The sequence below is a fragment of the Micromesistius poutassou genome (assembly GCF_964030765.1).
Source record: "Micromesistius poutassou genome assembly, chromosome: 11".
NCBI classification, from domain to species: domain Eukaryota; kingdom Metazoa; phylum Chordata; class Actinopteri; order Gadiformes; family Gadidae; genus Micromesistius; species Micromesistius poutassou.
The window spans coordinates 14613923-14625713 of NC_140281.1; the positions used below are offsets into that span (position 1 = coordinate 14613923).

The following is an 11791-nucleotide window of genomic DNA, read 5'->3' on the forward strand; positions in this document are numbered from 1 at the left end:
GTGTTGATAACTTCTCTGGTGTTTGTATACCACTCCACTACTCTTAGATAACTAACGAGTAAACCAGTACGAACGTGACGTCCTGTATAGTTGGTACTGAAGCGGTTGATGGAATGCCAAACCAAGTTTGAGGTTGGTATAATAATGACGCTGTTAAAGTTTATATACGTCGAGAGGTTATAGAGTTAAGGGTTGGTTTGCACTCTGACTGTCTGGACGAAGCATCGCCTGGGGACGCACTTACAGTATGCACAATTTTTAGTTACACTATATATATATTCCTACAGTAAGCCTGTATACCCGTCACCGCAGTGTAGAAGCCTTAATGTATGGAAATGCATACTTCAGATAGAATACTATTTAGAAGGAGTATTCTGCGATTATTATTTGTATTTCAGATCAGTGCCGAAATACGAACATATCCTTTGTGGAGAATATCTGAAATCACCACGAAGTGCTGTCCGTCCTGTTAAAGTGTTTTGCACCGTTTTGTCCAACTCTGGGAGGTACTTTGACGACGCTCCCTGCTGCTGGTAACGTTTCATTCTACCGCGTCTCCAGCAGAGACCGCGCCTGCGCACCTCGCACCCAGCCAGGCTTCACCATCTCTCTCCATCCTCGGCCCCGCAGCAGCAGCAGCAGCAGCAGTCAGTGATAATAAGTCTCAGAGCAGTAATGGGGAAGTAGTGACGGAGACGCCAGAGAGTGAACGCCGTGGTGAAGTTGAAGAAGTGAGGTCGCGCTCTGCACTGGGCCGGACATCTCTCCTCGGAACACCGCTGTCTGCAGCCGCCGTTGTTGTGTCGCCCAGAACCCTCTAGTGATGGAGAGAAAGGTATGCGCGATTGTGTTGTTTTGCTACGTTGCGTTTGCGCCGTGTTGTGAATATCGGTGCGCAGGTTTTGGGTCGCCACTGCTCTCCACATCCACCATTAAAACTCATATTTTCCAAGCCGGCCCACACCGGGCTCTTCCGGCGCGGTGCCAGCCGGATTAGTGCGCACCCGAGCTTTTTCCGTCTGGCTTCAATTTATTGTGCATGTAAAGATGCTTGGGCGTACTGTCGCTTTGTGTTGCATTTAAAGCGATCTGCTCGTTATACACTGGCACTGTATATAGACTGTAGACATTGTGCGTTAAAGTATTAGGAATATGGCGTGGTGCGCTGGCGCTATTGACCGGGCTACGTTAGCTTCACCCTGTCTGCACCACCCCACCTCCACCCTTCCCCTCTACCTCCACCCTTTCCCAACCAGACGCAGACATGAGCGGCTTGTTAACCTTGGCTGGTGGGGGGACCCGACATTGAGAGGGGGTGCCCCCTCTGTCTCCATCTCCCGACACTTGACCCAGGTTCCCTTCCTCCCCTGTCGTCTTCCCTCCCTCCCTCCCTCCCTCCCTTCCTTCCTTCCTTCCATCCGTACTCCCTTCCTCCCTAGGTGCGATGTCCACTTAACGGCCAGTGACTTAACAACTCCTTTGAGTTTATCAGCAGGGAGATTGTAAAGAAGTTTCCTTGTTGTAATGGTGCTGATGTGAAGTGGAGCTATCTGGAATGTACTATGATAGCCCATTTTAATCCTGCGATTTCACAGTTAAACGTTCTCTGTTCTTCTAGGCTACGAGGCTTGTGCCATAAACAATTTGTTAAAGTAGATGTTTAAACTTTCTTATTATACATCCATGGCTTAAACCACATTCAGTGTGCCTTGCCGAATATAGATATCGGAAAGAAAACAGTATCTTTAGATACTTTAGATAGATCGTTAGATTTGACTTATTGAAAACTGCAACACAACAATCTATTTGTATAGCATTAATTACATTGTCATTATGATATTGGTGTAGACTTGTGGGATCTTTAGTTTAAGCTTTGTAATTGAATGGCGTAGGACATCTTTGTGATTTTCTTCTACACATTCTATTCAACCCTGTAATGCAAACAGTGAATACTTGTAATTCTTGAATAATAGCATAGGCCTAATAGCTGCCGAGCGAAGTAAGCCAGAATAATGGTTTGGTTAGGGGAATAGTCGTCTACTTTCATTAGCCTGTGGTTTCAATTCCCTTCCGTTTCTATATTAGTTGTAGATAAGTCTCAGTATGAGGTCTACATTTTTCGTTTGTCGTATTACGCACAGGAAAGCCCACAGTAGATCATGTCCCTGCCGCTGCTACGGGTCATTACTTGCGTTTCCCCGTTCAACACAAAGCCTGTCGCAGACAAGAGATTGTTGATGGTTTGAACTTGATGCCGATCACATGACGTAAGTCCTTGTGTGTTGACAGCCTCTTTGGCGGATCGCAAGTGTTTGCATCTCCTGGTTCCCCGGGTGCAGGGAGAGCTTGTTGCTAGTGTGCTGAATGTTGCGTTGTGACGCGACTTCTCCTTTTACATCTCGACGGGGCCCCGGCTCTCCCCTGCTCAGGTCTGCCTTCTGGCAGTCAGCCGATCCCCCCCCTTGGGTCACACGAAACCGCCGCCACCCAGGTAGACCACCAGGTTCCTGGTCGGTGCTGGTGTTTTTCCAGGGCTGCACATTGATCAGGGAAGATGCCAGAGCGAGAGCGAGAGATAGAGAGAGGGAGAAATAGAGAGAGCGCGATGCGTTTGGCATGTATCTACCCTCCAAAGAAAATCGCTCTCCCGATCTAAAAGTTCTCTGCGCCTCGTCGCTTGAGTTATGTGTTGGGATGAACGCACAATGGACCACTTCCTTTTTTGGCAGAAGAGGAATGTGTGCGCTGGATGAATCGCTGACTGGCTGCTTGTTCTCCATGCAACAAGAGATGTCTCAGTACAACCCAGACCCATTAGAACTACTGATGTCGCCACGCAGGGCAGGACACAGTGCAACACTACTTCAATTACTAACAAATGTAGAGCACCCTCACGGTTTGTTGAATGTGTATTCATACAGGTGAAACTCATTGCCTGAAGTGTACAAACATGGCAAGTCTATTAACGATAATGTCGAGTTATCCTAGATGGACTGTTGTTGAACTGAAGACGGAATCATACAGGCCGTGTAGACGTTTCTACACTCACGGGATTACCCCTTTAGAATTTACAATTTTATCCCATTTCAAACCCAGTTCGCCAACTCAATTGCATATGACTTTCGCACAGCCGAGGCCAAAATTACAGAGCTGGGTTTTTAATAACTATCCACCCATATGAGCCGACCCAAAGCACGGACGGTACTTTAAATATAGTTCCTCTCTCCATTTCCCGCCTTTTAATTGGACAGATGTCTGATGGCTTGGTGGGCCGCGCGGGGCATAAAGAGGCTTCGGTTCAGCGGCCCGACTGACCCATTTAGATGCAAAACATTCGATAGTGGGCCGGGTCCCGCCATGACCGGACTGTCTGAGCAGAACGACCTGCAGCAGCGCATGCAGTCATGCATGCAGCCGTGCATGCAGCCATGCAGCAGTGGTGCATTATGCTGCAGAATGCAATTCTGTCCTTGTCTCTCCGGGCCGCAGACTAACCAAATCTCCACACTGTATTATTTATGATGCGGCGGGCACTCGAGCTCCACTGTACTGTGTGTTCCAGGAGAGCGAGGGTTTCTTTGGGTTAATGAGGCAACTGATCCAGATCTAGTTGGGACCGGTGGAAACCGGATTTAGATTGGGTTTGGACCGGTAAAGACCCGCATCTATGCTGCTGACAGGGGCTGATGGAGACACTATTTGATGAACCTGTGCAGAAAAAAAATATTCAGGAGACCCTGCTTGATGACCAGGAGGAGGAGAAGGACTTGTTTGTCTCTCTCAATGTGTGTCTCTGTCGCTCTCTCCCACTCTTTCTTTCGCCCTCTCTCTCGCTCTCTCTCTCTCTCTCTCTCTCTCTCTCTCCAGTCTACTAAAAAAGCGATAAAGTCAATTCAGAAGTGAGCTGGAGAGGAAGTAGAGAGAGAGAGAGAGCCGGAGAGAGAGCGGGAGGGAGAGAGATCAGGGTATTTAGCCAGAGGAATATTCCACATATTCAACCACTGCTGTTTTTCCACTAGATGGAATGTAACACGCACAGACTGAGTAACACTTTACCACTGTGATCTGAGTTTTCTGATCTCAGTCCAGACCCTGAAACCACTAACCTTAACCCCTGACCTTCTAGGCTAGGGGCCTGTAGCTAACGGCTAGCCTAGCGATGTGGGCTAGCTGTAGCCGTGCGGCCGTGGGAGTGTTAAATGTAGCTCGCCGAGGCCTTGTGCTCCAGTTTCAAACACCCTCACTGCAGTCGGGCTTCCCCTCCTCCCATTGGCTGTGAAGTGAGGCAGAATATGCCGTTGTCATGGCTACAGCAAACAGGAAATGCCCATGTATCAGGTAGAGCCTGGGGGGGTTTGTTCCACCGCTACACTTTTCTCTTTCCAGGAGGGGAAAGGGAACAACTCTCAGTGCTAACAGTAGCCGACCCTCACCCTGGCAAACACTAAACCTAGCCAACGCAAACCATAGCCAACGGCCACCCTAGCTAGCGAGGCTTAAAGACGTCTCATCCCCAAACCAACCTCCATATCCAAGACCAAAAAAACAAGCCCTTTTGTGTAGCTGCGACAACCGGGACGCTTAGCATAACAAACGCTTGCCGCGGTCCGAAATTCTCACCGCGGGATCAGAGCGCTCCAAGAATTTTAATTCTAGTGCCCATTCTGTCGTTGCTCACGGCAACAACGGCCTCTGTGCAGGTGCAGGTCCACCTCCATTACAGCCCCCCTCCTGTCTGGGTTAATCCCCGGGGATAAAGTGCAGGTCTGGGGTCTTTGTACAGTGTCTTTGATGAGGCACCAGCCATTGAGCGGCGGCCCAGTGTTGGGCCTTTAAGAAGCTTTGTTTGGAGTTCCTGAAACGCGGGGGGAAAGGGAAAAAGGCGAGGGGCCCCGTAGAGGGAGGAAATCAGACGATTCCACCGCCTCTCACCGGGCCCTCCCCCCCCCCCTCCCACCCTCCACCCCCCCTCCACCCCCCCTCCTCTAGCCCCCCAGCCCTCCGTCTGGGAACTGAAGGGAGGGTATTATGGTCTGTCGACCTGGCTACACCTCAACTAGAGACATGCTACTCTGGTTTTGAACGACTAATGTACTGCTGGAGGAGAATAGGCCTGTTTCTAGTTGTGGTCTCTCTCTCTCTCTCTCTCTCTCTGGTCATCCCTCTCATTATCCTCTCAGTTCCCTCCTACTCTGTCTATCTCTGTCTATTTTGTTCTCCATTCTCCCCAATCTCACTTATTCTTTCCTCTATTGTTCCTTATCTCTCAGCCTCACTGTTTCCTCTCTATCGTCTCTTGTCCCTCACTATTAACTCTCCCTCCCTCTTTGTATATGTGTACTCTCTCTCTCTCTCTCTCTCTCTCTCTCTCTCTCTCTCTCTCATTAAGGTCTTGAGGGAAGGAGTTAACTTCTGTGAACCCTCCATTTTATGGATGTTTCATTCAGCAACTCGCCATTGACCTGCGTTGTCTGGGTTTCAGTGAAATGCTACGCAGGTCCGTGCCAAGCAATTATACAGCGTTCTAATCCATTTATCTCTCGCTCTCCCTCCCTCTCTCTCACTGCATAAATATCACCACATCACATGACCCACAGAACCAACTGGCTGATGTTGGTTCAGCTTATGTACTGTATTAACATAACACACACACACACACACACACACACACACACACACACACACACACACACACACACACACACACACCAGTACACTGTTCTAGTTTAGTTAGGTTTTCTTGTCCCTTTTTGTCCAAGTTCAAGTTTGTAACTGACAAAGCACCTTAGTAAATAGGGTTTGTTTTCTGTGCGAGTGCGACCATGGTCAACGATGGCCAACGTCGTCGTGCCCGATGCTACCCGTCTCCCTCTGGTGGCCAGACTGGGTACTGGACGAGAGGACCCTCACGATAAGTCAACGTTCAGATGGAAACTTTGTTCTAGCGACGTTTGGCGCTTAACCCCAGAAAGAAAAACAAACGGTGGTTAATAATAACCTCCTACCGAATAACAATGATTCATTTAAGATAGTAACATCTCTTTTGTTCGTCTATATTTTAATTGAGACTCTAGTCTTGCCGGGTCAATGAGTTGATGGCTACTGGTAGTTAGGAGCTCCCCCTGTCGGCCATTAACAGCACTGCTGCCTCCCCCTCCGTTACCGTTAACTGAGACAGGCTGGCTCCGAAGATGGGGACGGTGGGTTGGGGGTCCACAAGGGGGGACCCCGACACTCGAGGCTCAGTGCCATCGACCGACTCAGCGCCATCGACCGAGTGCTGCATCGTGTCTTTGTTATATCTCCACGTACCGTCGCGGCTGCAACGCTCGGTCAGGAGTTCAGATGTCTACATTGGATTAAAAGGGAAATTCCCTGTTATATAGTAATTGCCAGACTTTTTTTATGGATTTATTTTAAAAAGTGTTGTCCTCTTATAAATTGTATTTATTAGCCTACTCATTTGTGCTGACTATTTGGAGGCGGATAGATTTGGTTGGTTCTGTTATCAAAATAATTTTCAGTTGCAGTTCTAACATCTTAACAGCGGATGGCGCCACTTACACACTACCTTGCTAACTGCGAATGTTTTTCAATAATTCGCAAAAGAACGACCGTGTCATCAATAGATGGCCTGGTTCTGGATTGTCCGACAGAAGAAGAGACGAGGCATAATAAAACATTTTTATAAAAAATTATTATTTTAAAAGACGATGACGACCTTACCTGTTCCTAGTTTTCTGTCAGAGAGAGAGAGAGACCAATGTAAATATAGAGATAATTAGGAGTATAATACAGAGACCTAGAGATTATTATTTTTTAATCAAATTATTTAAATGATTCAATATTTAATTCACGTGTATAATAATACTGCAAATATATATGTAATTTCTTACTTTCTGTATAATCTTTTATTTTACTTTTCATGATTTTATATTTGAATGTTGGTTTCTTAGCATGTTAACACTAATATTTATCTTGTTTGATTATTCATCAGATTATTTTTTAAAATTTAATTTAAGCTTTGTTGCATCTTGATTTGAATCCTGTTGAGTGTATGACTGTATAGACTGTAGAGAGCAATGGAGAGTAGGAGACAAACCAGCTTGTCTGTGATTGGCTGGGGAGACAAGGCTTTGCATAACAAACCAGGAAGCGCAGAATACAAATTGATAACCAACAAACTCTGCTCCACTATTAAAGATGAAATACGACTTACAACATGGTTTGCCAATTACAGAAATACAATAAAAACGCAATAGTGACATATGTTGACAAATGCTAAAACACTCCTTATTTTTACATTCTCAAATATTGTGTATATCAAACATTAATTTTCATACAGCCTACATATTTCTACAATGATATAAAATAAATAGATAAATATTGAGATGGTGAGGTTATCGGGTTAAGTTGCTCACTCGTAGTACCTGTTACCCATGGAAACGATATTCACCTGTTCGCCAGTGTGAAGAACTAATGACCTTACGCCCGTGACACAGTGACCTTGTGTGTGTGAGATAGTGCTGAATGTGTGTGTGTGTGTGTGTGTGTGTGTGTGTGTGTGTGTGTGTGTGACACGTCCAGAGTAGTGGGTGAAAGGTAACTAATGAAGAGCAGTGAAGTAACCCCTGAACCAACACGCAGACACACACACACACACACACACACACACACGGGGCAGGGAGCAGGAAGTGAAGGTGCTCTTGACAAGTGGCTTGCACTAGCACTTCCTTTTGTCAAGTGGCTCTGAAAGAGATTAGCATATCTATTAACTCCTCTACTACCCTAGCTATTAGCTTGCCTATTAGCATGTCAATTGTGGAGAATGGGGAGGGGTCATTCATTGACTGACCGATGCCCTTCCTGTTGGATAGCAGACATCTTGACACAACCTCACAACACACACACACACACACACACACACACACACACACACACACACACACACACACACACACACACACACACACCCACACCCACACACACCCTGCTGGATGGTTGCATGTTCACCATATGAGGACATTCATAATAAGCAACGCCGGCCCTTTAAGAGCCGCATGCCTTTTTCAGAATGAGTCTACACTCAGGGCTGTGTGTGTGCTGACTGCAGGCCGTGATTGGTCACTGGGGGGGGGGGGGGGGTTTGACTAGCGCCCCCCCTCCCCCCAGTAGGAACAGCAGCCTCTTATCTACCAATGGAATGCAACAGCTGTGTGTGTGTGTGTGTGTGTGTGTGTGGGGGGGGAGTGCAGCCGGGTGGGCCGCCTCCAACCCCCTTGCCAAGCCCCCGCTTCCCCCCCCCCCCCCCCCCCCCGCAACCCCCTAAACCCTCCTCCCTCTTCTCCCCCTCCTCCTCACCCCTCCCCCTCCCCGAAGCGCTCCTGAAAGGCAGCTCAACTAAAAAGTGAGCGAGACGGTGCGAGCGAGCGAGAGAGAGAGAGAGAGAGAGAGAGAGAGAGCGACCAGAGGGTAGAGCTGCTCCACGCTGGAGTGAGAGAGAGCCAGAGCGAGAGACACAGGGAGAGGGGAGGGTGAGAGAGGGACGAGCAGCGAGCGGAGTGGAGCTACACACACAAAGAGAGGAGAAAGTGGAGCAGGGGAGCGTGCGGCGCGGAGGAGAGAGACACAAAAGAAACGAGGGGGAAGGAGGCGCGGGGGAGAGACGGAGGCATGGAGGAGACGGCCGGGGGGGCCAGGAAGGCCACCAAGAGCAAACTGTTTGAGTTCCTCGTCCACGGAGTGGTGAGTGTCCTGTGTGTGTGTGTGTGTGTGTGTGTGTGTGTGTGTGTGTGTGTGTGTGTACAGGAGAGGGCACATGGCGGTGTGTGTGCTGTGTACTATGTACTGTGTGTTGTGTATGCAGCTGCTTGTGTGTGTGTGCTCTGCTGGCGTTTGTGTGTACAAGAGTGTGTGTGTGTGTGTGTGTGTGTGTGTGTGAGAGAGAGAGAGAGAGATAGGGGGCTGGCCATGTGAAGGTTATTTCTAGTGGTCTGGACCGCAGCCGGGCGAACGAGGGAGAAGGAGAGGAGTGAGAGAGGGAGGGAGGAAGTGGAGGAGAGAGGGAAGGGAGGAGAGAGGGAGGGAGAGGAAGAGAGGAGAGAGGGATGGAGAGGAGAGCGGGAGGGGAAGGAGAGGAAAACAACAGCGGAGCTAATTGGACGAGCCGTCTCCGAGCAGTGGTCCCGCCGCCCGGCGACGGACGGACTGAGCATGCCTGCGCCGGGGGGGGGGAGGGGAGGGAGGGTCCGGCCAATCAAAACAAACCAACTGGCCGGCGAAGGGATGAGGGTGGGGGGGAGGGGTCGGGTGTCGGAGACGTCCGAGAGGAACGTGAGATTGTGACGGGAAGTTGGGGGGGAATCTCGCTGGACAGAGGACTCTGGCTATCTCTGGTGAAATTTGAGCGGCTGGTGACATGTGGCGGTGAGGGGAGCGTAGCCACGGCAACAGGGTCGGTTACCGTCAACTGACCGGTGCAAGTCTGCGATCGGGGGCTGTGTCCGTGATCTCGGTTCAAGAGATCACCGAACTGTTAAGTCTATTATTTAGTCTAGGACTCTCTTGAAGAGTGTCGACTGTTAGTCGAGGACTCAGTCAGCTGGACCAGGTCTGAGTGGGTTCAGGTCTCTGTTAGTCTTGATTCGTCCTGGACCAGGTCACTAGGACGTCTAAGTAGCAGACCCCGAGAGTCATGTAGTATCCCTGTGTAACCGGACACTAGTTCTTATTTTAACAAAGTCTGTGGTTGGCTGTGGCTGAACCCCACCACTCCCCCAAAAGCACAATCACACACAGCAAACCAATGAGGCGGTTATAACGCCTCCACAATAACATTATAACCTGCTGATGTATTGATCCACAGACATTACTCATCCCGCTATCATTCTGTAAAGCTGTGTGGCTTTTACTTTGTAGTTTTAAACTCCAGACTGTAATGGAGAAGCAGAAGATGGATCTGTTTTCAGCATGTCCATGCGGCCATATTGGCTCGGGTCTCGTGGCGCGGCGCGGGGAGTCTAGGTCTTGCCAGTTCTGGTGTGAAACGACTGGGCTTGAGTGATTGGCCAATCAGAGGCTTCCTCCACAGACCAATTAACCTTGATGGGACTTTTGAGGCTCCCAGCCAAAACACTTCCTCCTGCTCATCCCCCACCTCCTCCAGCTCCTCCCCCACCTCCTCCTGCTCCTACAACACCACCTCCTACCCCTACTCCTCCTTCTCATCCACCACCTCCTATTCTCAAAACCCCCACCTCCTCTTCTTTTTCGCGGGTTTGGAAGAGTGTCTTTATTACAGGAGGTGGGTGTGAACACAGAGTGAAACATCTGTCTTCACCCCTGTCCTCAGATGTGGAAGGTGTCGACGTAGAGTCGTCGAGAGGTGGGGATGTGGAGGTGAGAGATCTTTACAATCAAGTCTAAATCGAACCTCTGTGTCAAACTGCCACCAAGGGTCTCTTAAGTCTGTGCTTGCCTTTATTGTTCCGCGTCAGAGATTCTGAGCGTAGTCTACCAAAAGGTCACCCTGTGTCACTAATTCAGTTACATCTGGTTGTGTTTAGGATGTAAAGGATGTAAATGTTGAGGATTCGTACCCTGGAAATCCAGAGTTCTCACGAGAGCACAATTTGAATTTGCTCAGCGCGTCAATCTGGGAACTAGCAATATACTCACTCCCTGATTTCCCTGGATCCAAACATTAACCAATCACATCGGTGTATCTGATATAGGCGGGCCCAAAGCGTTGCTGTTTTACCGACTGGATACGCGTCTTATCTATAGATTAGCTCCGCTGGTCTGGATACGTCACCCCTTGTATTCTTCTGATTGGTCGTAGTGTTATCCAATTGCGTGCAGTGATATTTTCAAATGCATGCTTGGTGCCACCCCTCGAGTTGGGCCATTTTCAGTATTTGTTGCCAGATCCTAGAGCTTTCTAGTGGGTCTGGACTTTCAGGGCTAGAGGATTCGTACAAATCAAGCTAAACTCTGCCGTCATAAATGAACGGGGGAACGTAGCAGGACAGACGAAGCAGGTCGCCTGTCGCCTTGACGTGTACTTTTACATTCGAGGACAGGTGCGTCTCCCTACAGCAGAGCCCCGTGTGGGCTACACCGGGGACGTAGAGCCGGTCTGGCCGTAGGTGTAGCTGTAGACGTGAAGTGGGACTTTTAGTGGAGGTGTCTGGAGTCAAAACATCAATGTTCTCTCCCAGCAGCGCAGGAGCCAGGCACGAGGCCGCCGTTACAAAGAATACCCTGTAAAACCTTTTCCTGTGCGACACTTGAGATTACCTCTTTGTAGCCGTTGATGAAGTGGTGTTGAAGTGTCGGTTTAGGTTTTGTTCCTGCTCTGAATAGATCCAGGTTCTTCAGGCGAGAGAGGGAACCAGCAGTGCTGGCCCAGAGACCAGGGGAGCTGGCCCAGAGAGAGCAGCAGAACCAGCTACCATACCGTCCAGAACCACCTCTCGCACCACGTGGGCTTTGGGTCCGGTCTCACTCTGGCCTTGTGTGTGTGGTCTACATATCTGTATGTGTGGTCTATCAGTGTGTGTGTGTGTGTGTGTGTGTGTGTGTGTGTGCGTGTGGTCTACAAACGTGTGTGTATTATTAATATCTGTGTGTGTGTGTGTGTGTGTGTGTGTGTGTGTGTGTGTGTGTGTGTGTGTGTGTGTGTGTGTGTGTGTGTGTGGTATTAGTGTGTGCAATTGTGGTACTCTCTTCTCTCTTATTAGTCCTTCAACCCACACACACACACACCCAGGCCCACACACAGACATACACT

The 11791-nt window shown here is 49.2% G+C and overlaps 1 protein-coding gene across 5 annotated transcripts in view; it reads left to right on the plus strand.

The window, feature by feature from the left end:
* The first annotated feature begins 731 nt into the window (after positions 1-731).
* Positions 732-11791, plus strand: part of smarcd3b (SWI/SNF related BAF chromatin remodeling complex subunit D3b) — a 29508-nt gene continuing 18448 nt past the window's right edge. For 4 of the 5 annotated variants that reach the window (XM_084474974.1, XM_084474975.1, XM_084474977.1 and 1 more), the window contains exon 1: positions 8526-8745. In XM_084474974.1, the coding sequence (XP_084331100.1) occupies positions 8674-8745 (72 nt within the window). In that variant the 5' untranslated portion in view covers positions 8526-8673. Of the gene's footprint in view, positions 836-8525; positions 8746-11791 lie in introns of those variants that run through there. The other variant, XM_084474976.1, reaches the window with a different exon arrangement.